Source organism: Ursus maritimus, unplaced genomic scaffold (genome assembly GCF_017311325.1).
Source record: "Ursus maritimus isolate PB19 unplaced genomic scaffold, ASM1731132v1 scaffold_8, whole genome shotgun sequence".
NCBI classification, from domain to species: domain Eukaryota; kingdom Metazoa; phylum Chordata; class Mammalia; order Carnivora; family Ursidae; genus Ursus; species Ursus maritimus.
The window spans coordinates 76,805,416-76,832,380 of record NW_024426996.1 but is presented as its reverse complement, the minus strand read 5'-3'; the positions used below and the strand labels follow the sequence as shown (position 1 = coordinate 76,832,380).

Genomic DNA, 26,965 nt, shown 5'->3' with positions numbered 1-26,965 from the left:
TAAAACCTGGAAGAACTTGTCTAGTCCAGTGTCAGGTGGGTGAAGGGGCCCGTGGTCAGCTCTGCAGGAGCAGGTCAGTCTGGAACCCCAAATCTCTGTCATCCTCCAGCTGGCGCTCCCTTCTAGAAGGAGCCCCAAGGAGAAACTGTTGGAAGTAGAACCAAAACTGAGCGGGATGGGGACCCTACAGACACAAGAAAGAGAAGCTCCAGACAAAAGTAGGCAAGTAGAACGAACCAGGAAATCGCAGACAGCAAGCTGCCTTGGGTTTGGACACTTCATGAAAACAACAGAAGACGTTCAATGAGAAAAGCTACCCTGAAGGATATCATCTTCCAAAAGTTCAGGAAAACTAATTTCACATTAAAAAAAGAAAAAGAAACATTAGGGTATCAAAGTCAAATTCCATGCAAAGTTATCATAAGAGGAAGGAAAATAAAGAGCAGAATAACACACTTCACAAGGATGATTAATCAGAAAGATGTGTCCCCATCCCCCACCAAAAAACAACAGGGAAAAACTGTAGCCTACCATTTCAAAAGCGTTTAAAGATGGGGTGGTGGGTTGTTTCATTAACGGTTTCCGGATGAATCAGGCCTTCTGGTATCCATTCTCCTCTTTCCCCCACCCACGTGGTCTCTGGTTTCGGTCACGTGACTTGCTTTGGCCAACTGGACATGAGGAAATGTGAAGCAAGCAGAAGCCTGAGAAGCATGTGGGAACTGGGTTCTCCTTCTTGAAACTACTGCCACCACGTGAGTAAGCTCACTGTGGTCCCTTGGCTGATGAAAGACCATGTAGAGAAAGACCCATTCCACTCAGCTGTCCTCGCTGAGCCCAGCCCCCGGCGGACCCACCAGGGGGATGAGTGAGCCCAGCCTCAACCAGCCGGGGAACCCCTCAGTCAAATGGCAGATTGTGAGAAACAGCACATTGTCGCTGTTCTAAGCCACTACGTGTTTTTTTTTAAAAACGTTCATTTAAACAACTGATGAATCACTGAACACTACACCAAAAACTAATGATACTATATGTTGGCTAACTGAATTTAAATGAAAAAAAATGTTCACTTACTATATCTCCAAACTTATTTTTTAACTTCCTTCCTTTCTTTATTTTTTATTGAAGTATAGTTGACATACAATGTTACATTAGTTTCAGGTGTGCGACAGCGATTCTACAACACGTATCTTACGCTCTGCTCACAACACTAGCTGCCGTCTGTCGCCACACGACACCAACACAGTACCACTGCCCATCTTCCCTGTGTGGTGCCTTTCATCCCGTGACTCACTTATTCCCTAACTAGAAGTGTGCACCTCCCACTCCCCTTCACCCACTCTTCCCATCCCCCTCCCCCTCCCTCTGGTGACGGTTTGTTCTCTGGGTCTGTTTCTGCCTGTTGTTTGTTCGTGTGTTTTGTTTTTTAGATTCCACATATGAGTGAAATCATATGGTACTTGTCTTTTTTGTAGGACTTATTTCACTGTGCAGAATATCCTCTAGGTTCATCCATGTTGTTGCGAATGCCGAGATCTCATTCTTTTTTATGACCGATACTCCATTGTGTATACACCACATCTTCTTTATCCGTTCCTCTACCGACGGACACTTGGGCTGCTTCTGTGTCTCGGCTGTTGTGAATAATGCTGCAGTACAGGTAGGGACGCATACGTAATGCGCTTCAAATTACTGTTTTCATTTTCTTTGGGTAAATACCCAGTAGTGGAATTACTAGGTCATAGGGTAGTTCTATTTTCAGCTTTTTGAGGAACCTCCATACTGTTTTCCACAGTGGCTCCACCAGCTTGCATTCCCACCCACAGTGCGCGAGGGGTCCTTTTTTTCTGCATCCTCGCCAACACCTGTTGTTTCTTGTTTTTTTAATACTACCCATTCTTCAGGTATAAGGGAACATCTCCCTGTGATTTGATTTGCATTTCCCTGATGATGAGCGGTGGTGAGCATCTTTTCACGTGCCTGTTGGCCATCTGTTTGTCTTCTTTGCAAAAATATCTATTCAGGTTCTTTGCTCATTTTTAAATTTATTATTATTGTTGTTGTTGTTGTTTTTAGTATTTTGGTGTTGAGTTGTATAAGTTCTTTACATATTTTGGATACTAACCCTTTATTGGATATGTCGCAAATGTCTTCTATTCAGTAGGTTGTCTTTTTGTTTTGCTCATTGTTTCCTTCACTGTGCAGACGCTTTTTATTTTTTTTTTATTTTTTATTTTTTTAAAGATTATTTATTTATTTATTTGACAGAGAGAGACAGCCAGCGAGACAGGGAACACAAGCAGGGGGAGTGGGAGAGGAAGAAGCAGGCTCACAGCAGAAGAGCCTGATGTAGGACTCGATCCCAGAACGCTGGGATCACGCCCTGAGCTGAAGGCAGACGCTTAACGACTGCACCACCCAGGTGCCCCGACACTGTTTATTTTTATTTTGATGTAGTTCCAGTAATTTAATTTGGTGTTTGTTTCCCTTGCCAGAGCAGACAGATCTAGAAAAATGTGATTACGGCCCATGTCTCTCTGCCTGTGCTCTCTTCCAGGACTTCTATGGTTTTAGGTCTCACATTTAGGGTCGTAATCCATTTTGAGCATATTTTTGTGCACGCTGTAAGAAAGTCATCCTGCTTCATTCTTTTGCATGTTGCTGTCCAGTTTTCCCAGGACTATTTGTTAACAAGACTATCATTTTCCCATTGCATATTTTTGTCTCCTTTGTCATAGATTAATTGACCATATATGCATGGGTTTATTTCTGGGCTCTCTATTCTGTCCCACTGATCTGTGTGTCTATTTTTGTGCCAGTCCCATACGGTTTTGATCAGTACCGTTTGTAGTATATCTTGAAATCTGGAAATGTGGTATCTCCAGTTTTCTTCTTCTTTTTCAAGATGGCTTTGGCTATTCAGGAGTCTTTTGTGATTCTATACAAACTTTAGAATTATTTCTTCTAGTTCTGTGAAAAGTGCTATTGGTATTTTGATAGGGATTGCACTGAATCTGTGGATTGCTTTGGGTAGTGGGGACATTTGAACCATGTCAGTTCTTCCCATCCATGAACATGGTTTAAGCCACTAAGTTTTGACTTGCTTTGTTATACAGTAATCAATAATTAATACAGATATGAAGAATTAAGAATTAATATAGACATTAAGAAAATTATACAAGACATGAAAGAACAACATAAATTGGAATTTAAAAACTCAGAAATCAGGCAAGAGAACTCAGGAGAAAAATTAGAAATAAAAGGGAAATTATTTCAGTAATAAATATTTCACTAGAAAGCATATAAAGCAAATAAACACAACAGGTAATCTTTAAAAGAAAGAGAAAGAGAAAAATGGGGAAAATTTTAAACTAATAAAGGAAGAGATACAAAGATTTGAAAAAAACAAATATTGAAAATTTATAAAGACTCCACATTTAAATAACAGGCATCCTTAGAAAAAACGAAAGTAAGGGAATGGAATGCTTACTAAAAATGATACTTCCATCAAAGGTCCTAAAGAAAAACCAATTGAAAATACACATTGGAAAAGCAGCACCGTGTACCTAAGAACACGGACCCTAAATGACCAACACCAAGGTTATATTCTGGCCACACTACTGGACATTAATACAAAAGAAGATACGGTTTTGTTTGTCTGTTTTTGCGTGTTTTTGCCCAAGCCTGAAGCAAGGCTTTCTGGCTGGGTAGGAGTTCTCTAGAAATCACAGGAGGAGAAGGTCTTCCCCGCAGACGGGACAGCAAGGATGAAGTGTGAGAGAGCCCAGCACATACTGGGAATGGCTGGGGCCTGGTGTGGGGCTGAAGGACGGGAACGCTGGGGCCTCAGCACTGGGCCTATGGCACCTCAAGGGGCCTGGAACACTCACCCATGTAGGGCTTGGTCCCGGCCATGGAGGAAGCCTTTTCTGCTCCTTTCACGATCGTCGCTATGTTGAAGTCTGTGATGTGAACGTGTCCTGCAGATAAAGAAACAGAAACCCCAGTTAGCAAGAGCTGCAGGCAGCTGGGCTGGCTCCTTGTCGGTTTAAAGCCGTGGACTCTACGGTGTGTGCAAGAGGAACATAGTAGAACTTCTCCTTATAATCGTGTTTTATCTGATACTCTGAAAATGTCTAGTTTTGGCAGAATTATTTACAGTAACCAAACTTGGGACAAACTTAGGACAACCTAAGTGTCCATCAGTGGATGAATGGATATAGAAGATGTGGTCCGTATATACAATGGAATATTGTTCAGCCATGACGGAGAAGGACCGCTTGCTGTTTATGACAACATGGATGGACCTTGAGAATATCAAGCTAAGTGAACTAAGCCAGATGGAGAAAGGCAGATACTACATGTATCACTTACATATGGAATCTAAAAAAAGCTCATAGAAGCAGAGACTAGAAAAGTGGTTGCCATAGGCTGAGAGGGGTGCGAGAAGTAAGGAGAGTTTAGTCAAAGGTACAAACTCTCGGCTATAAGATGAATAAAGTTTGAGGATTTAATGTACAATGTGGAGACACAGTTGATAGCATTGTATTGTACAATTGAAATTTGGGAAGAGAGTAGAACTTGCATATATATACACAGGAACACACCCACCCTAAACACGTCTATGTTATGTGCAAGTTTTATAATCTGAATTTTTTGGCGGCACATGCATATTACTTATAAGTAAACAAAAACGATAATTGATAAAAAAAATTGTACATATTAAATTTTGGAGGCACTGACTCAGGAGAGTAAAAGCTCATGGTAAATGGACGAGAAGGGTGAGTCCGGACTCCCTTGCTCAGGAAGCTGAGTGGTCATGGTGGGGGTGGAAGGGTGGAGAGGGTTTTCATGCCTAGAGGACACTCTTGTTCCACTGTTTGTCTATGGTCAGTGGGGGCCTTAGTTCTGTACCCGAGGAATCCCACGGGGAGAGGGCTGGGGATTGAGACCACCTTCCATCCAGCTTAAAGTAATGGCAGCACATGGGACATGGATAGGCTGGGTGCCCCTGCACGTAAGTGTTCAAGAAACCTGAGAAGGAAGTAAGAGGGACAGAGGAGGAAGGAGACAAGAGATAAAGAGAAGCAGGGAAGGAAGGTGGGTGGGAGGGAGGAAGGGACATCCTGACAGTTGGTACTGGCCTTCTGCGGAACTCGGTACATAAAAGAAATCCAATGATTTTAGTAATTTATTTGGTAATCGGACTTGACCTGGAACTTCTCTTCATTGTTCTATTTATTCCACTTAGCAAGAATATTCATGTTTTGATAGAAAAATATTAATGTATTTGATTACAGGGTGGTCCCCCTTAGTGATTCATTTAACCCCTGTGGACGTATTACATAATATACGGTATATGTTGTTTTTCAATACTATTATCTACAGACATATTATTTTCATATTAAGATATGTATGATTTAATATAAATGTTTTTAAATCTGAGAAATTCGAGGTATGAAAACATATGTAGCCCCACAAGTTTCAAGTAAGAAACGCTGGCCCCGCAGCTGTGAAGCATCCGTAGCACCGTTACGTCACATTTTGTCCCGCAGTGCTCCCGTACGGCACGCAGGCTGTCTCCAGGTTTGGTTGCTGATGCGTCGGTGTTGCTATCGGGTCAGCAACAGCATTCTTGAGCACAGCATTACGTCCCGGTACTTCCACTGGGACTAAATAAATCCCCAGAAGTGGGATTGCAGGGTCAGAGGGTTTGCATACTACGTTCCAAACAGTTATAATTTATGGTACTTTATTATTATTTTCTATTTTTTTAAAAGATTTTATTTATTTATTTGACAAAGAGAGAGAGAGAGAGAGAGCACAAGCAGGGGGAGCGGCAGGTAGAGGGAGAGGGAGAAGCAGGCTCCCCACTGGGCAAGGAGCCAGACGTGGGGCTCGATCCCAGGACCCTGGGATCGTGACCTGAGCTGAAGGCAGACGCTTAATGAAAGAGCCACCCAGATGCCCAATTTATGGTACTTTAAACAGGATATGAGAGTTTGTATTTCTCTGCATTGTTACCAGCACTGTAATCAATGATTTCACTTGTTGCAAATCACACGGTGAGGAACGATATCTCACTGCAGATAAGGCTGCACATTTTCCACATGATCAGTCCCAACCCTCCAGGGAACTGTCTAGAATCCTGATCAATTTTCAATCAGAGCTTTGTCTGTGAGATACATTTACACTTTGCCCTGTGTACTGTGAAGATCTTCTCCTAGCTTACTTTTTGTCTTTGGACTCCGTTTACAGTATCTGTAGCCATACAAGAGGTTTGTGGGGTTTTTTTTGAAAATATACAACAACTTTATTTATAAATGTTTGGTGGTCCTACCTCGCTGGGTTGAGAGTCATCTGTTTTTTTTAATATTTTTTTATTATATTATGTTAGTCACCATACAGTACATCCCTGGTTTCCGATGTAAGGCTCGATGATTCGTTAGTTGCTTATAACACCCAGTGCACCATGCAATACGTGCCCTCCTCACTACCCATCACCAGTCTATCCCACTCCCCCCCCCTCCCCTCTGAAGCCCTCAGTTTGTTTCTCAGAGTCCGTAGTCTCTCATGCTTCATTCCCCCTTCTGATTACCCCCCTTTCTTTATCCCTTTCTTCTCCTACAGATCTTCCTAGTTCTTATGTTCCATAGATGAGAGAAATCATATGATAATTGTCTTTCTCTGCTTGACTTATTTCACTTAGCTTAAATAGTTTATTTTTTAGTTTGACTGTGTTTTCCTTATAATTTTCCAGAAGCCTATTCCACCCCCAAGATTTTATCTATCCTTCTATATTTTAATACTTATATATCTTTTATATTTAAATCTTCCAACCATAGATATATAAAAATAGAATATCGTTTTGTTACACTATAGCATTCTGATTTTATTTCTTCCAAATAGATAGCCAATTGTCTCAACAATATTTATTGAAAAATTCAGTCTTTCCCAATAACTTGTGTGAGACCTTCATTTTATATCAAGTTCCACATACATGTAGCTCTGCTTATGGATTCTCTCTTCCGTTCCATGACCTGTTTGCTGCTGGGCCAGGACTAGATCAGTGTGATTACAGATTTGAGGACTATTCCAATACCCGATAGGAGCGGCTAACCTTCACTGTTGTTTCCTTCCAGTGTTTTCTTGGTAACTCTCAGACATTTACTCCTTTGAGACAAGTTGTGTCCAGTTTTAGAAAATGCCCCCATTAAGAGTTTGATGGGGATTACATTGACTCATGCATTCACTTGAGAAGTGTGGACGTGGGACTTTTCCAGGTAGTGTCATGCCAGGCTTTTCACTCAGATCCTGCTTGATTCCTTCAAAATACATTTGGTGTTCCTTTCATTTAGGCCTTGTAAATTCCTGGGCACATTTACTCCTGGGTTACATAGTTTTGGTCACTCTTTCGAATGACAATATTCTCCATTTCTTTTTCTACCTAGCTGTTTTTAGTATAATAAAAAGCTGCTGAGTTATGCTTACTTATCTCCTATTTGGCTACTCTCTTAATCTTTCATTGCAAAAGCTGTTTGTTATCTCTCAAAATCCCATTTCCCCCTCCCCGACAGCAACGGACTCCATAGTGGGGTTCAGGGCTACCCCACTAATAGCTCCACTTCCTGGCTCCCCTGCAGCCCGCTGTGGTCACATGACCAAGCCTGGCCAATGGGATGCGAGCAGGCTGATCTTTACCCCTTCCAGGATATTTCCTTTGAAAGAATTTTCATTCCCTTCTTCCTTCCACCTTCCTTCCATTTTGTGGCCTGTTATGTGGCTTTGGCAGAACACTTCTTGCCACACAGATGAGGAACAAGATAGAAGGAGCCTGGGCCCCTCTGAACAACCACGGGAAAGAGATTGGACTCTATTCTTATTTCATTTTTTAGTCTTTGAAAAGCAGTTCATTTGTCTCTTAATTTGTACAACCCCTTATTAATTTTGATAGCTTTTTAGTGGAGCCTTTCGGTGTTCCTAGGCCTAGAAGCTGTGATGACCCTCCTTCCTTTGTTAGGGGGCTCAGAGCAGCGTGGTTAAGAACACAGTCTGGGGTGTTGGATTGCTGAAGAACAAATGGCTGTGCTACTTTGGTGGGCATATGCTGTTTGCGGTCACTCCTATCTCCTGTCTTAGCAATTACTCGTCCCTGCACACCTGGCTTTGAGAGTGGGGCATGTGGCTCCGTCTGGAAACAGTCACGCTAACCTTACCCTTTCACTCTGGCATTTGACTCAGGGTTAGGCATATGACCTAACTGGTGCCCATGAATACTAGGGCAGATGATTTTCCAGAGGGTTCAAGAAATAAAGGCTTTTCTGTCTTTTTATTCAGGAGGTACCTAAAGTGATATTCTGTCTTTGGCCAGTGTGAGGTGGGACTATGACCCCAGAACGGTAAAAGCTATTCACTAGCATAAAGACAGTCTAAAGATGAAGATTATCCATGGAGAAGATAGAGTGGCAAGCATAGAAGGGAAATGGTGCCAGAGCCTGATCGAACCATGCCTGAAGCTGCATCTACTGGACTTCAGCTATATAAGCTGAAAAACACTGGCATCGTGGTCAATACAGCCACTTACCATGAGATTTGGACAGGATACTCCACTCTGTAATCTTCCAGTTCCTCAACAGGAGAGAGGAACTAATATTAATAAGTACATTATGGGGTAGTTGGAAGCATTAAACAGAGCGGTCAGGGACTGAGATGGTGACATTTGAACAAGACCAGAAGACGGGGGCCAGGGTGGATGTGGTGGAGAAAGCCACTGGACCACCAGGGAGGACTGTGCTTCTGCCAGCACAAAGGCCATGGAGGGGCTGGCAAGGAGGCCAGAGGGAGAAAGTGGGACAAGAGCTCAGACAGAGAAAGGAGGGGCAGACTGTGCCAGGCTCCCAGGGCTGCAGGGAAGACAGTGGCTTTTACTCCAAGTGAGATGGTTTTGAGAAGCAGCCACAGAGCTGACTCACTTCTGAATATCACTTTGCCTGCTGTGAATGGACACAGGGCCGAGGCCAAAACAGGAAGGCTGACACCCAGGGAGAAGAAATGCAGCCCCCTGTCTAGTTTTAGCCACTGTTACGTAGGGTTGCATAACGGGTATCTAATTGGTGCCAAATCTCACGGTAATCCTTGCAGTACTCGTCAGGAGGCTAGGATCACCCGCAGGGTTACATGAGAGGAACCTCAGGCTGCAGAGACCAGGGAGCTGGGCACGGTCATGCAGCTGATCTGCAGGAAGGCTCAGTGGGTCCCCGGCCTCGTCTGGGGTGAGTGGTTCCCTGGGCCCCCTGGTGCCCCCCGCGGAGCTGAGCCGGACAGCCCTGCCCTTGCTTCCTCCTGGTCCTCAGGGGGCGTGAGGGCTCTGGCGGACAGCTCTGCAACAGACCCGCTGGGGCTCCCCTGGGAATTCGCGCCCAGCAGGCATGACAGACAACAAGTCCCACTTCTGCTTTCCGTGAACTGTGCTAACTGATGAGCTGTAACCTCCCAGCGAGCTTCCTTGAACAATTGAGTGAAGATGTGGGAGAGTGAAAATTAGTGCCATACAAGGCCTCCTACGGGTTCCTTCTCAGGAGAGTGGAAATTTACTACAAAATTTGCAAATATGAACTGAGTTTTAGGCTACTTGCTTTCCACAGGTTGAAAACATTCAAAACTCAGCAAGAGGAGGAGCTCAAGATGTTGCGTGAGACCCATCAGTACAAGTGTTAATATTGGTATCAATAATCAGTAATCATTCTGCCGGCCCTGGTACGCACCCTGCACGCCAGCCACGCTTCTCTCCTCTCTCTTTTTTTTTTTTTTTTTTAAAGATTTTATTTATTTATTCGACAGAGATAGAGACAGCCAGCGAGAGAGGGAACACAAGCAGGGGGAGTGGGAGAGGAAGAAGCAGGCTCATAGTGGAGGAGCCTGATGTGGGGCTCGATCCCATAACGCCGGGATCACGCCCTGAGCCGAAGGCAGACACTTAACCGCTGTGCCACCCAGGCGCCCCTCTCCTCTCTCTGAATGCAGGGAAACGCATCTCACCTCTGAGCCTTTGACAGTGCTTGGAATGCTCATCCCTCTCCTCTGCCCGGTAGACTTCCGTTCATTCTTCAAAACCTGGCCCTGGAGTTCTAGTACTGGTGGATGTGCATCTACCCTTTGCTTGAATACTTCCACCAACAGGAAACTCACTACCACAGAGGAGAGTATCTGACTGTGTCTTAGTCAGCTCAGGTTGCTAAAACAGGATACCATAGACTGGGGGGCTCCAACATCAAAGATTTATTTCCCACAGTCCTGGAGGCTGGAAATCTGAGGTGAGGTTGCCAGCATGGATGGATTCTTGGTGACAGCTCTCTCCCTGGTTTGTATGGCAGGTTTCTTGCTGTATCCTCACATGGTGGAGAGAGAGAGCTCTGTCCTCTTCCTCTCCTTAGAAGGGCACCAATCCCATCATGGAGGCTCCAACCCCATGACCTCATCCAAACCCAGTTACCTCCCAAAGGCCCCAGCTCCAAGTATCATCACACTGGGGGTTAAGGCTTAAACATGTGAATTCTAAGTGGGGGGCACAAGCATTCCACCCAGAGCAGACTGATTTAGGCCTCTCGCCTGGGCCCTCCACTCCCCTCCAATGTCATTCCCATTGCAGCAGCCACTATATTGTATCTGTTACCTTGTCTGTCTCCTTGAGGCTGAGAATCTTGCCTTGCTCATTTCCGTCTCCAGTACCTTAGCAATGGCCTGGCCTGGGAAAGGTATTCATCAAGTGTTTGTTGACTGACTGATTGACCAAATAAGAGACTGAATGAAAGAGATATGGTGAGCAAATCCTATCACCTTTCTTCATTCCCTACTGCTTAGAGCCATCACAATACTTACAGGAGTTAACAACATTCCATGTCAACTTTCGACTGTGAAGACTGCAGCAATGTCACTTTCTCAGCCTGAACTCAGAGGGTGGGACAAGCCACCCCCTCCATGAGTTTTGTACTCACGGGTGTTAGTAGCAGGGTTGGTGCTATGAGGAGTTGTAACCAGGGCTATTTTCTGAGATACTTGACAGCCTTGTGATTTTGACAGCCTTGTGATTTTCAAGGACTCTCGCCCATTTCTTCAGGCAGGGACTAGTTATGGAGTGCATCCAGTCTGCTATCACGGGAGGGGCTTGAAACTGCAGCGCCAGGGATCTGTGTCATGGACTTAGGGGTGCGGATGGTGGGAATTACATGGCGCTGAAGACCCACCCACAATCCCTCCCCAGGGCTGTAATTGCCTTGCCACCACCCAGAGTCACCTTGGTGCCACCAGTGACTACCACTTCGCAGGCTGGCTCCAGCACCTCCCCGACGTGTTCGGGGAGAAGGCACCCAAAGCCTTCTTGAATTTCGCTGCATTTTCATTTCCTTCCTCCACAGCTACGTTGCACGAATATCAGTTTCCGGTCCACCGTGCCCCTTGCCTTCCCTTCTCCCCTCTCAGGCCTGTAATGAAGTCCCCCCCGGGAGGGTATTTACCAAATGTGTGAGGGCAATGCACTCATCTCATTGAGACCCACAAGCCCACAGCTTGGAGAAGACGGGGACGGCTGGGAGGGGACAGTCAATGTGGAATGGCAGTCTGCGTGTTGGGGCAGAGTGAATTCTCTCTGGATCTGTCCTCTGGACACCATACTTGAACACGTTGCCATGCCTCCCTGTGAACTCCTGGGAGTGGGTGCTGGGGTAGTGCCACTAGGGGGCACTAGACCGGGAGTGTGGATGGAAGGCGCTCGGCTTACAAGGGAAGATCACCTCCTGCATTATTCCCTGCCTGTTTCCCTTTCATCATACTTGAATTTGGAGTAAAGCCTCTCGTGGACATCTGTCCCCACCTTCCACAGTTTACAGGGGCTATGTCATGCCTAAGTGGAGGCCAGAGTGATACTGCCCAAGAGAAGCAGCTGGAAGCCCCCTGGGGATGAAACCAGAGTTGATGAGACCCACAGCAGGCTCCGGGCACCCGCTGGTAATTACTGTACTTCTGAGATGTCAGTGTGATGTCACGCTGGCCCTGATCTTCCACTCGGGCTCACGCACCCCGGGTACTCTCCCATCCCGCTAATCTTCATGGACGTCAGAGTGAACTTATTGCAGGACAACAGAAAAGAGAAAGAAAAAGAAGAAGAAACCAAATCAAATCCTATGGCACAAGCTTATCCGGGCTTCATCGGGTGACAGCAGCAGGAAGACTGACTATTTCAGAGCATGCCTGCCTGATAAGAAGAAATGTCCCTTTGGTTTTCTTTTGTTGTATTTGGATTGGTGTCCTCCAGTGTCTTGGTCATGGGGCGGGATCCAGGGACCCAAAGATCCAGGGATCCACAATCTGATCGTGGCTTCATAAAGCACTCCTCCGCAGGATTGGTGGCCGGCTCATCTACCCCGGGGCATCCGCCTCGCCCAAGGCTTCTGTGGGAGCAGCTCTCAACAGTTCTGTTTCCCCCTGTTTTCTCTCCAGCCACCAGGTTCCTGGGTTAGTCCCTGCCACGTGGCCAAGGCCACCCCACCAATCCACTTTCCTTCCAGGCTCTGTGTTGGGTATGTAATTTCATGCAATTAAATGTGATTCATGAATCACAATGAATACCATTTGTAGAGAGATTTTCAAAGGCTTTCCCAGCTGTGATCTGCTCTGTATGACTCCGTAGGACCAGGCTGGAGATGATCTCCTGACACTTAGCTTCCTGACTCTCTTTCTTTCCCTCTCTCTCTCTCTCTTTCTTCCTTCCTTCCTTTCCTCCCTCCCTCCTCCAACTTTCCTGTCTCTCTGTCTTTCCTTCCTTCCTCTCTTTCTTCTCTTTTCCTTTCTCTCTCTCCCTCCCTTCTTTCCTTCCTATTGTTAACACACAATGTTACATTAGTTTCGGGTGTACAACATAGTGGTCCAACAAGCTTATACATTGTGCTATGTTCAGCGCATTCCACTCCTTTCTTTGCTACTTCCTGTATCACAAGGGCTGGGGGGGGGGCAGGTGGGAAACACATTTCCTGACTCTCTTGCAGCTAGGGTTCTCAATGAGACTTATGGTCTCCCAACAAGATACACTCAGGAGAGGTTTGCAAAGTGGAAGGAAAGCAGAGTCCGTCTGTTTGGGATGGAGCCAAAGGGTGGACAAGCTGGGTAGATAGGGGTCTTTGCTGAGGCTGGACATTTGTTAAGGTGGCCTCGTCACTGGTGTGAGCAACTAGGAAGTGACTGTCCAGCCGAAGGTCCTTGAGCCAGAATCCAAGCCCCAAGTAGGTTTGCCCCAAGGCCCACCACATCCCTTCCTCATCAAGCTGCTTTCTCTTGAGGGCCCTGCAGCCCAGACTGGTACATGCCCGAGGGATGTGCAGCTGCCTCCACTCCAGCCTGGGGGATGGCCAGGTCACTGCTCTCCCCGCAGATCACCCTCCCAGTCAGTCCAGGATGTAAGCCTCTCCTCCATACAAACGTGCACCCTGAAGCCAGGGACCAGGCCACTGTGCCTCCAGCCTGGTATCAAACACTGTTCTGGAAACAGGGAGTAATTAAGATGATCATTTTCAGGCAGAGCAGGAATTTGGACCCAGTGTCAGCAGAGACATAGAAGCTTACAATTTCACAACGAAGGCTTTCACCTCAGTAGATTCTTAGCCCTTCTCCACCCCTTCCTCACTGCGCACCCCCCAAGGGAGGTTGGAGAGATTATGTGAAGGGTCATTTTGGGATGAAGAAGCTAGGCTTACACAGTTTAGCTCTGCCTGGGCAGACACGGGACCCCTCCTCTGGTCTTTTGAGCTCGTGGTGGTATCCGAGCAGTCACTTACCCAGCTTGGCTTGTATGTGGTGAACCTTCCTCTCTCCGGGGTCTTGGAGTAGGAGGCCCCTTTTGACCCACACAAATGCAAGCTTTTATCAGCAATGAAGGTGATATGTTGGCCCCTATCTGCCACCTCCTTCTTTTATTTTTATTTGTTAAAATCCCATATAGGGAAGATGGGGTTGTAATGGGTTGAACTGTGTTCCCCGCTCTCCCTGCCCCATTCATATATTGAAGTCCTAACTCTCATGAACTCAGTATGTGACTTCATACGAGTAGGGTCACTGCAGATATAATTGGTTAAGATGAGCTCATACTAGGTGGGGTGGGCCCCTAATTCAGTAATACTGGTGTTCTTATGTAAAGGGGACATTTAGACACAGACATGCACCTGGGGAAACACCATGTGATGTCTGGAATTATCCTGCCCCAGCCGAGGGACCGCCCTAAGCTAGCAGAGAGAATTGGAACAGACCCGTCCCTGGCACCTCCGAGGGGTGTGGCTCTGCCCATCGACACCCTGACCTCAGACTTCCAGCCTCCAGCACAACGAGACAATACATTTCTGTTGTTTGAGCCTCTCAACAGCCTGCGGGACTTTGTTACAGCAGCCCTAGAAAACTAAGACAGGGACTATTTCTTGGGGGCTGTCAGGGACTCTCGGCGCTGGGTTATTAGGGCTTTAAGACTCCCCCTTGGTATCGGGCTGCAGCAGAAACTTCTCTTCCTTGTGGCCTTCTGAAAAGAACCACATTATAATCCTCCCAAGGACACCCAGAATTTAAACCCCACTCCTGCACTCTGTCCTTAAACTCTGAGAACCCTCTCGAAGTAATGACAGTGCTGCTGGTTAGAAACAGCACTGCCCCCCCTCCCCGGTGCCTGGGCAGCTGCCCCCCACTTCCTTCTCAGCTGCTCCAATCCCTGAATCTGAGGCATCAGAAACAACACAGGCCTGCTCTGTTAATGCCCTACCGTCCTTCCCTCCAGGCATGATGGAAACAGCCTGTAAAATGTTTGGACAAGGGAGAAGGGAGTGTCGATGCTGCTGGCCACGGCCGTTTTGGGGGGTACTCGCCACATTTATCAACAAATTTGTTAGTGACGGAGGGTTGATTCTTTGAAACAACTCCAGTTAATGAGTGCTCTAAAATACATCAATTAATAGTTAATTTGAGGAGGAGTAAGGCCAACGGATCAGGAGACGATTGCCATTGAAAAGATAGTTTGGGGACGCCTGGGGGGCTCAGTCGGTTAAGCGTCTGCTTTCAGCTCAGGTCATGATCCCAGGGTCCTGGGATCAAGTCTTGCATCGGGTTCCTTGCTCATCGGGAAGCCTGCTTCTCCCTCTGACTGCTGCTCCCCCCGCTTGTGCTCTCTCTCTCTTTGACAAATAAATGAATAGATCTTAAAAAAAAAAAAAAAAGAATGAAAGAAAAGATAGTTTGTTCCTCATTATTCCCAAGAGAAGGGGGCACACCACGCCATGGGGGCCACATGGGGAAACATGGGGTTGACCACAAGGCTGAGGGAGAAGGGTGCAAACTTGGGCAGGAGCCTTTCTGGTGGTTACTGTGGGAAGGAATGGGTGAGGCGGGGCAAGCAGGTTTAGGACTGGCTGATCTGAATAATTTTAGGGGCTCTGGGACACGGGGGCTGTCCCTAGTTGTTTGGTGCCTGGCCCTGGGGTGACTGGGGCAGGTGGTGATGTGAAGTCAGGCATCAAAATTCAGGGAAAAAAGACACGGTTAATACGAGAAAACCAATTCCCTCTGCCGGGGCGCGGCTGTGTTACCTGTTACTAAAGGTTCAGGTCAGGTTTCTGATGCCCGAGCGAGTTACACACTTCACAGCCAGCTGTGAAAAGTCTAAACTGTGTGGGCTCTTCATGGCCTCATGTAGTGGGGTGTCCCCATGTGCCCCCAAATGCTCTGTTGACCCCACTCACGCTGCAGGACCCAGGAAGCCCCCTGCCCGGTCTTTCCATTTTCACCCAACCCTGTCCCTGCCCTGTCCCGGCGCTGACCCTGTGGGTTTGCTCTCTGTCGCTCCCTCAGCCCTGGCTACACCTTAGAACCACCAGGGACCTTCAAAACTCCCCCACCCAGCACTGTCTCCTGCAACATGAATCACTCCTGTGGGCAGGGCTCTGCCTCGGTACTTGTTACAGTTCCCGGGGGACATGAGAATTGCCACCCTAGACCCTGTCCTTTGGGTCATCTGGCACAATGGGTGGCCTATGACAGGTCTGCAAGAACAAAGGGATCATTCCCGAATTCAGGTCAAGGGCTACAGCATCAGTGAACTCTAAACGAGGGCCCCCAGGGACACCCAGGGCAGAAATGCAGGCTTTCCGACTCTCGACTCTTTGTTCCTCTTTGGAGAAGCTCAGCTCCTCAGGTGGAAAAGACCCACGGGCCCCCCTGTGCAGGCAGCTCTTCCCTTTCCACCTGCCTCTTCCAGATGGTGGCATTAACTGCCACAGGACCCCCCACGCCCCACCCCACCCCCCGCTCTGTCTCAGCCATCTAGCCGGGTACCGTGCAGTCCCCTCAATCCCCACTCTAGGTCGGCTCATGACTTGCTTTTCGTGCTGGGATGGAAGCAAATGTGACACAGGCTTGATGGGTTGGGCTTTCTATGGTCCTGTTGCTACTGTGGCCTTGTGAGGCCATGCGGGGCGGGGCTGGCCTCCTGGAGGCTGAGCCACGAGGAGCAAGGCTGAGCTATCCAGCCAAGGCCAGCGTGAACCAGCCAGAAGCAGGCAACCCCCAGATGTGAGCACAGCCAACACCCCAGAGCTGCCGGGCTGACCCCACCTGACCTCAGTCTTAGGAGCCAGACTTGCCGACAAGAGCTTAACCCCACAGATCTGTGAGCTTACTAGATGCTCCCTGCTTGTGCATTAAAGTCATGCAGTTATTCATCATGGAGCCTTACTGTTCCAATAGAAAAGGAGGTAACCCTTCCCCTTCCCTTTGCAGCTTTAAATTTCTATCCTTGAGCTGTGCGCCCTCAGCCCTAACCTACACTCAACCCTCTCCCCACGCTTCCCTAAGATGCTCTTTCTTCCTTTAACTTCATTTTACTCCAGGTATGGTCTCTCTCTGCTTTGGCTGCTGGCCAAGAATACCCCCCATCTCAGAACAGAATTACAGTGCCTGTTCGAGAAGACAAAACCCTGTCTGAAGGATCAAAAGCACAGCAGACGCTGGAGAAAAGCTACAAGAAAAGCTTATAAGAAAGCCTGGGATTCTGTGTAACAGCAGAACTCGAACGTTATTACTAAAATATTAATGCATTTAATTACGTTTATATTTCATTATAAACACAGCCAACCAACTTGTTCTCAGAAAAAACAGTCAATGAGATACATGATTAAACTCTTTAAATAGTGGGGCGCCTGGGGGGGCTCAGTCGGGGAAGCATCTGCCTTTGGCTCAGGTCATGATCGCAGGGTCCTGGGATAGAGTCCCACACTGGGCTCCCTGCTCAGCGGGGAGTCTGCTTCTCCATCTATCTGTCCCCCTGCTCGTGATCTCTCTCTCTCTTACTCTCTCTCTTCCAAATAAGTAAATAAAATCTTAAAAAAAAAAAAAAACCTCTTTCAATAGCAACACATAGCATCTGTTTTGTACTTTTTTGTAATGCAATTAACAAAAGGTTAAGGGGATCTAATGTTCGTCATGGAGACTATAGTTAGTAACACCGTATTATATTTTTGAAATTTGCTAAGAAGGTAAATCTGAAGTGTTCTCACCATCCACAAAACTTAAAGGTAACTATGTGAGGTGATGGGTGGCTAATTAATGTGATTGAGGTAATCAGCATGGATACATTAAATCATTCCGGGGGCGCCTTTAAAATACCGCATTGTGCAACCTAGTATATACAAGTTTTATTTGCCAATCACACCTCGATAGAGCCCAAGGTAAAAAAGGCAAAAATGACTAAGAAAGAAAAAAGCTGATGAGTGGCTCCTGATAGAAATCAGGAAAAGGAGGACCGTGGCCACGGGCTCTTGGGGAGAAGACTTGTGTGTTCTGTGAAGAATTCCCTGCTCCTGGATTCCCCTTCTCCACTGCCTGAAAAGGCACTCATTGAATGTTAAAGTCGGGGATGGTGAATGAGTCCTACACTCTTTAGTATGAAACAGTGTTTCAGCGCTGTGTGTCAACACTGAGAAGAGACAGCACGGTGAAATAGGAGCTTAGTGAAGAGCGAGGAGGGTGGGTCCACAGGCCCCTGGGGAGTGTGTGGGATTCTGCAAAGCCAGAGGCAGGGTCGGGACCCTGTGAAAGCCATGTGGGAGGGGCGGAGGACCAGGTGCTCAGAGAGCTGGGGAGAGTTCTGGAAGGAAAGTGGAAAGGGGCTGCCTGTCTATGTCCTTGTGGCAGCGGCCTCAGGAGCCCCGGGGCCAGGGGCTGGGAGAATCAGAAGCAGGGTCTTCTGTCAGTTGTTGGGACAGGACCCTTAGTCCAGACCCGTGACTCCCGGGACAGCCCTGCTATCTGTCCTGCATAACCCAGCCTGGGCCCCTTCTCACTGCCGCCTCTCCTGCTGCCAAACTGGCGGCTGACCTTCGCTGTCCCGTCTTACACTTGCACCACGCCTGCAAGGCCCCACTGCTTCTCTGTTACTGCTGCGAAGGCCCAAACTCAGAGGGGTGAAGTGACTGGCCTGGAGACACACAGGTAGTTGGGGGGGTCAGCTGAGCAGCGCATCTGGAGATCCTGACTTGTATATACTAACTAGGCCCCTCCACTTCGGAGCACAGCAATTTCATCCCGCTGCCCCAAAGCACCCAGGCTGGTGTCAGCTTCTGGCAGGAGATTCGAGCCCAGATTCCACCACTCCCGCTCCACCTCCCATACTGAGGAGCCTACATAATGAGGTAGGATTCCCCGCTGAGGACACGCTGGGGACACATACGGAGTTCTAGAGGGGCTTCTAGCAGGAGCCACAGCCTGCACCTGCTGGGGTCGGGGAGGGAGGCTCAGAGGAGGCGTGTAGAAGAGGCCCCAGACTCATCCCTGCGCGATGCAGCAGCGCCCCCAGGAAACTCTCCAGCTGCTCGCTCCATCCCATCCTCCTGAAAGCCCTTGGGGATCAGGCCCCCAAAGCAACGTCACTGAATGTAGTGTTCAAGGCTGCTGTGACAGTCGGCTGCAAAGCTGCCCCGGGCCTTCAGATCAGCCGAGCTGTGCGCTGTCGGGCCTAGACCTATGGTCCTGACTGTGATGGGCATCACGTCCCTGGGAGTGAGCCCAAACACAGAGGCCCTGGCTTGCCGAACCAAGACAGGGGACGGCCTTGGATTCTTACCAAGTCCCCCAGGAGATTCCAGTGAGACCAAAGTCGGGCATGGAGCCTTGCTTCTCCAGGTGTGGTCCACTGACCAGCAGCACGGGCCTCACCTGGGAGCTGTTGGCAATGCAGAGTCTAGGCCCCACCGCCGACCTACTGCATCAGGGCCTGTGTGCACACGAAGGCTTGAGAAGCCAGGAGGAGGGAAGGCTTTGTGGATTATTGATTACTGATTCCTGGCTGGCCAGGCACACACGGTGCCATTGGATCCCCATAATGATCTGGAAGGTGGACACCATTTTATGTTTCATAGAACATGACACTGAGGCTCAGAGAGGTAACTGACTTTTCTGAAGCCACGGGTCCCCACGCGAGTGAACCTCTCATACCCACCTCTGCCCCATCATCCTCACACGGGGACACGAGCAGCTACGCCTTTAGCCATGAAACCTTCCAACACATTGGGCTTGACTCACTGTGCTGGACACAGACCAGAAATTACACAGATGTGCCTCCGCCCAAATTACAGCAAGAAAGGCCTTCTAGTCAACCCTCAAATGCAACTCCCCGGGACCCCGGTCTCCCAGAGCCCCAAACTTCCCGCTGAAAGAGTCCCCTAGAGCATGCATGACAGGCTTACCGTGTTCATCCAGCAAGATGTTGTCTGGCTTGATGTCTCTGTAAGAGAAAACAAATAGGCTGACAACGTGGTTCCTATCGATGAGCACACGACAAACGTGACGCTTGGGGACAAATGCTGACTCAGACGGGGAACAGGGAAGTAATTAGGATAACAGAGAGCCTGTGTTCGCGCTTCCTTCTTGTTTTGCAGAACGGCACCTCGACTGTGTGAATACTCTCTTCCTGAATATTCTTAACAATTTCTGGTTTTGAGACTTTGTGAGTCTGCTCATTGGGCACCTGGTTTCTGCCAGCAGGTAGAGATGCTCCCCCCACCCCTGGTGTAACGGAGACCTCCCACCTTGCTAAGGAAACCTCCCCAGGGTTCCGCTCTCTGCTCTACAGACAGGGGGGGGGGGGGGGGGGGGTGTTCAGGGAGGGCTGGCAGTTTGTCCAGGTCACAGATCGGCCGCACCCAGCCCTCAGCCAGTTTGTTCACAGTGTCTGTGAGCTAGGAAGGGCTTGTCTATCTTTAAGGAGCTGTGGAAACAAAATAAGACACACACAAAAAGCAAAAACAAAAGGATGTTACCACAGAGACTAACGTGGCCCACAGAGCCTGAAATATTTATTATCTGGTCCTTCAGGGAGAAAGTTTGCTGATCTTTTTTTTAGGGCAGGGGCTGGGGAGTTTCTGGAAAGTTCCACTCTACATCGCCATTAGAACGAATGGGTTCCAGCTCCAAGTTGTGCTTATTCAAGGCAGGGGTTTGCTTTCTTCCCCTCTGCTCCACGTGCCTAGCACGATGCCTGTCACTAGTAGACACCGTCAGAGAAAAATCAGAGCGGGACAGCAGTCCACGTGTAGGAAGACATTGTACTCCGGACGATTTCAGTAGGGGGAAAACTGGCCTCAATTCTGAACACGACATGGACAAGTGGGAATTTACAGCCCAGGAGCAGGTGGGGGTCGTGGATGCAAAGTTAATAACTGGAGACATCCAGGGAGGGGGTTTCTGGAGAAAGCCACCCCATAGGATTCTTGCTGAAGGCAGGCTGGGGCATCAGACATCAGCTGATGTCTGTTGGGATGAGGACCCGACCAGATACGGAGGAGGGAGGGGCTTCCTGCTAAACCGATGTCACGGTCCTCACTAAGACTGGATAATGCAGGGACGAAAAGTTGAGGTCTAGTTGCAGAAGAACTCAGAAGAGCCTGGATGAAGTTTGGCTGAGGAGGGAGAGCTTTTGTCAACATACAGGAAACACGAGTGAGGGAGGACGGAAGAATGGATGTAAAAAAACCCGAAAACACAAAAACAGCGTTCGAGACACTCAATTGACATCTTCAGCCCTGATTTACTATCGTTAACATGCATACATTTTCCAAAGCTCTGTATTAAAACCATAGACTTGAGAAAGGCAAACCCCACTCACTCACTTATAACAAATGTCAAATCTGAGACGAATGACAGTTTGTTTCGAAATAAAAAGCATTTGCTCCTGAGTTTATCAAATAGCAATTCTACCTGAAAACGCGCCATGGTTATTTGCAATCATGCAATGCAATGTCTATGGCTATCGGGATGAAAGAAACACTCAACCTATATATTTAAACTTTTATTTTCATGGGGACTTTTGGAGCCATGAATATGGACGTGCATTAAGATGAGCCCCTGCAGCTGCTGAGCTCACAAACACCCACAGAGAACAGAGATGATCCCGGAGTTCCCACGGGGGATGAGCCTGAGAGCTGACAAAATTAAAACGAAGGGCAGAAGACCCCGGAGTCAAAGGTCTGTGTATCGGACCAGCAAGCACTTGGTCCCCGTGCAGGGCACCTCCTGGGAGGGCTCTCAAAAAAGGGGGAAATAAGGACTTGTCGAGAATGCAGACACAGCAGCTAATGTTTTTTTTTTTTTTAAATTAAATTTGCATTCAATTAATTAACATATAGTATATTTTTAGTGTCAGATGTAGAGTTTAGTTATTTATTGGTTGCATGTCACACCCAGTGCTCATTACATCACGTGCCCTCCTTAATGCCTGACACCTGGTTACCCCATCCCCCTCCCACCTCCCCTCCACATCTATTTCCTAGAGTTAAGAGTCTCTCACGGTTTGTCTCCCTCTCAGATTTTGTCTTATTTTATTTTAGAGCAATCCTGTAAGGCCTGGCATGACCTTGTTTGGGGTGTGGAGAGAAGGAAGGTGGCTGTGGCCTATGAAGCATGAACCCCAAATGCTTGCAAGGACCACCGCCAGAAGCCACCACCTGCTCTGATGTTAAAGGGGCCCCTTGGGGCTTTGTGCTTGCCCCCTCCCCTCTCCTCACCCTCCTCTTGCCTTTCTTCACTCTCACTGTCCCCTCTCCCGTCTCCCTTCTTCCCTCCCTCGTCTCTCCTCCTCCTCTTCCTTTTCTTTCCACCTACATTTTGCAAACACCGGAGAGGTGGGGTTGTAGAGGCTCGGGACACCGTCCCTCCCCTCCCGAGGCTCCGAATCCACGGGAGAGGGAGCCACGTGGGCTGGTGCCATGGGCTGGAGGGGTACAGACACTGCAGTGCAGGGGCGAGCGTGGCCCCAAGGTCAAGGGGAGGCGGAAGGGCCGCTGCAGAACAAATGGCCGGAGCACTGGCCCAGCAGGGCTCAGGGTGTCAGAGCCAATCCCAGGTGGGGGGCAGACCTAAGGAGAGGTGACCTGGTGGAGTGGGGGGAAGTGTCCCCCCAAGAATTCATGTCTACTTGGGACTCGAGAACGTGACTTTACTTGGAAACAGAGCCTTGCAGATGGAATCAGTTAAGGATCTCCAGACGAAAGCATCTTGGGTTTAGGGTGGGTCCTCAATCCAATGGCTTCCTTCTTTATAAGGGAAAGGAGAGGGAGTGCTGGACACACAGACACGAAGGACAGAAGAGCTGGTGAAGACAGAGGCAGCGTTTGGAGAGCTAGAAACCGGGAGTGCCAGGAGGCACCCGGAGCTGGAAAAAACAGGAAAGGGTTCTTCCCAGAGCTTTCAGAGCAGCATGGCCCAGCTGACACCTTAATTTCAGTCCTCCGGCCAGAAGGGTGAGAGAATGAATCTGTATCATTTTACACCACAGATTTTGTGATTTGCTGCCACAGGCACAAGAAGCGAACACAGTCGGCCACGCAGAAGGGGAGCTGATGCAGGAGGCTGGCCAACCTCACGTGGCAGCCAGGGTCCCCCCTGAAACCACAGTGCGACCTTGGACAGGCCCACTGCTCATGGGGCCTGCAGTCACATCTGAAAAGCCCCGTTCGCCATCTCTCATATCATGAGGACCACAGGGCACAGCTGCGAGCAGCTTGGTAAACTAGATACCGCGGCTCCAAGGACAGAGGCTGTCTGTCCTGGTGAGTCCTGCCCAGGAGCAGGCTGCCGGGGCTCCCAGACCTGCCCTCCGCTGCTCCCAGGGTGCCCCTGCTCCAGCTTCCTTCGCGGTGTGGGTTAAATCTGATGTGTGCACGTGCTCCCTCTGTGTCGGCTCTTAGCACAGAGGCGAACAAATGGTTCCCCAGCATTTATGAGGTGTCCCCGCTGTGGTCACTGGGGACACAACAGGGAACAAGACAGACACAGCTGAATGGAGCTTGGGCTCCAGGAGGAGAGACAGGCCAGGGAGCACATGGAATAAAATGACACATCTCAAGTTGGGACGAGTGCTTTCAGGGTCTAGAAGAAAAACCAAAAGAGGTCCTACTTTTGGTAGGAGGTCAGAGAAGGACTTTCCGAAGACCTGACATCGGGGTGACACCTGGATGGCGAGAGTCAGTTGTGGACAGGTCATTTGACCTGTGATGTGCTTCCAGCCAAGGGAATGTGACAAAGGTGACAGGTGTCACCCCCTCCCCCCTGAGATGACATCATATCAGACTTCCTCTCTGCAGGCTGGACTGAGGGCTCCTCCCTTGCTGGCTTTGAGAATGGGCACTGTCATGGGTGAGCGGGCCACAGGGCGGGAGCCGCAGGTGTCTCTAGCAGCCGAGAGCCAGCGAGAACACAGGCAGCTCGGGCCTGCTGCCACAGGGACGGCATTCTGCCCACAAGCATGGGAGCTCGGGAGAGGTCCAGAAATCAGTGCAGCCCCTGGGCACCTGGACCACAGCTTTGGGGCACCCTGAGCAGAGGAGCCAGTGAAGCTGGGCCCAGATCCCGAGCCACGGAAGCTGCGAGAGTCAGCGAGAGCTGGTGTAAGCTGCCGTACCAGTGGCTGTTTGTTACACAGCAGTAGAAACGGGATGTGCTAGCCGTAGGATAGCAGGCAATTTGAGCCTCGTCCCTCATCTGGAAAATGGAAACAGCCCTGCTCTGACTCTTGCAGGGAAAAGACAACGAGGTGCTGCTGACAGCCAGCCCAGCCCGGCCCCCATGCTGAAGGAGTGCGGAAATGATGGGTCACGGGCACTGCTGTTTACATGGAGCTGGGGAGCACCTGGGGAAAGTACTTTTGGGAAAGTGAATGAGGTCTCCTTTGGGGTACCTGGGTGGCTCAGTCGGTGAAGGTCCGACTCTTGATTTCGGCTCGGGTCATGACCTTGGGGTCCTGAGATTGCACTGGGCTCTGCACTCAGCAGGGAGCCTGCTTCTCTCTTTCTCTCTCCTTCTGCCTCTCCCCACCTCGTGCAAGCACACGAGCGCTCTCTCTCTCCTAATAAATAAATCTTAAAAAAAAAAAAAAATCTCTTTCATAGGAGACTCACCAGGCAGACTCCGGCAAAGCCGCACAGAGGAGCCAGAGAGCCTGAGTCAGTTGAGATTTAGTAAGAATAGCATTTTACGGGCTGAGCATCTTATCAGAGCCGCGGGGTCGTGGGTTTCAGGGCCGTTCCCTCCAGCTCTATTTTTCTCATCGATGGTATCTCAGCGCTAACGCGTCATCCCATTCCAAATGGGCTCGTGCGTTCGGAAGGCGCATTAGGAGCTCTGTGTGGATGGAAGGCTGTGACGATGTTTTCTGAGGACAGGCCCATCATTTCAGAGCTGGGCAAACTGGCACTTTGATGGAAAGTATGCAGGCGAGGCTATAAAACCCGGTTCTTGCTCTTGAATTATTCTCCAGCCCCCGAATAAAACAAAGCATAAAATGTCAGCTGGGCTTTTTTAAAAAACAGCACAGAAGTGGCTCTGATCCCCACTGCAAGGAGGGCGATGAAGACAGTTCTCTGTGTGTCCCTTTGCAGGGCCTCGGAGTATCCTCCGTCAGCAATCGTTCGCAGCAATAAAGACAAAAACTGCAGAAGAGCCCCATTTGTGAAAGGAAAGCTGTGGCTATTTTACCACCGGAGGGAGAAACGCGCAGCAGGCATGCACGGAGGTAGCAGGTGGAGGTGGGAAAAGACACATCCTGAGCTCGCCTCTTGCTGGCCCTGGGACCCTGGCACGCCCCCCGGGGGGGCTCGGGTTCCTCACTCCTAGTTGGAGGACGCGCACTGCACGTGGTTAGGGAGAGGATTGGGTGGCGTCAGTCATGTTTACTCTGCACGTTGTTAAAGCGCCTCGTGTACATCCTGTTACAGGAACTTAACTTTTTGTGTTTTAATTTTTTTTAAATTTGAGAGAGAGAGAGAGAGAGAGAGCTCACGAGTGGGGGGAGGGGCAGAGGGAGAGGGAGAAGCAGGCTCCCCGCTCAGCTTGGAGTGGGTCACAGGGCTCGATCCCAGGACCCTGAGATCATGACCCAAGCAGAAGGCAGATGCTTAACAGACTGAGCCACCCAAGTCCCCTAGTGTGTTTTAATACACAAATTCAATGAGCCAGTCGTCTGATCCAGAACCTTCTGTGGCTCCCCACTGTTTACCAAGGAGCGGCTCTGGGCAGAGGGAAGACAGGCTTGCCGGAGTGGTCGGCAGAGGCTGTGGTCAGGGAGATGTTTCTAGAGGCGAGCTGAGGCCACTTGTGAGGCACATTATTTGATAGAGAAGCCAACTTTAGGTGGTCAGACCTCAGAGGGAATTCTTGGGTTTTCCTTCTGGTCTGGCTGAATGCCAGGGACTCCGCTTGACGTCGGTGAGGACTTCGGGGAGTGAGCAGCACAGGGCCAGGCGCATGGAAGCCATGCTCATTGCTAACAGAGGGAGACGCAGACGCGTCAGTGGGAGGCTGGGCTAACACGACGGGCCCAGGAGGAGGGTGTGGAGGCATTTGTGGGGCTCTGCGGGGATTGGTGGGAGTCACCGTGGCTGCTGACCTCCGTCTGAGCCAGCTTGGTGGGGCCTTGCACCCATCCACCAGCAAGACGACATGGGGCAGGAAGCTACTGACCATGGTTCTCCTATTTTGGATCTCACCATACTGGCATGGACTGTTCTAGAAACTGGGAAACAACGATGAAAGTGCACATGGTTGCTACTCAAATCTTACTTCTTTCTCTCCTCTCTCTCCTGCTTCCTGTGGAAGGCGGGGACCATGGACAAACCCCAGCTTCCAACACGACGCACGAGTGTTAACAGCAGTACCGGTCATACTAACAGATAACCTGTACTGAGTGCTCATTGCGAGCCGGGGGCAGGTTCTCGAAGCTTGCATGGATTTCGCACGGACTGCGGCTGCTCCGCGTCAGGTGCCGACGCAGCGCTTCCTACCTCACCTCAGTGCTGACACTGCTCCCGTCTTACCGATGAACAAAGAACAATTACAGGGGTCAGAGTTCACATGTTGGCAGACAAGACCCAATTCGCATGGGACCCGGTCTCTAGATCCATGTTCTCTCTGCCTGGGAGAAAAAAAAAATCTCCAGGAAAAAATGCACGAGGTCCGGGAATCTAAAGTAGGCGGTCACGACGGGGAAGCACAGCCCAATAAATACCCAATTCGATAGATACGATGGCACCATTCGTATTTCAGGATACACTTCTTTATTACAACACCCACTCACAGGTCGTATTTCTTTTTTAATATGACCCGAATGGCTTTACAAAGCGTAAATCTCTGTCTCTTCTTACATAAATCCCCTTAATGGCCCTCTGGTACCCACAGCACCGCTGGCCGGTTCTAGCATAATCTCAAAAATAAAAAGTGAATGCTGAGCTGTGGTTGTCAGCTTGTAAATCCATCAGCTGGGGCATTACACAGCCAGGGACCCCCTCGCACTTGCACAACAGCAGGGGAAGAGGAGACACTCTCCCCTAGAAAAGTCGTAAGGATGCAATGCAGAGCGGGGCGCGGGGCTCACAGGCCCAGGGCTGTTCACGGA

The 26,965-nt window shown here is 49.2% G+C and overlaps 1 protein-coding gene across 1 annotated transcript in view; it reads right to left on the bottom strand.

Moving 5' to 3' along the window:
• The window catches only part of STK32B (serine/threonine kinase 32B), a 275,458-nt gene that overhangs the window by 52,864 nt on the left and 195,629 nt on the right, over positions 1-26,965 (bottom strand). Inside the window, exons 4-5 of the mRNA XM_008685823.2 lie at positions 19,767-19,804; positions 3,891-3,980 (exon numbers count right to left, since the gene is read on the bottom strand). Coding sequence (XP_008684045.2) covers positions 3,891-3,980; positions 19,767-19,804 — 128 coding nt within the window. The remainder of the gene's footprint in view (positions 1-3,890; positions 3,981-19,766; positions 19,805-26,965) is intronic.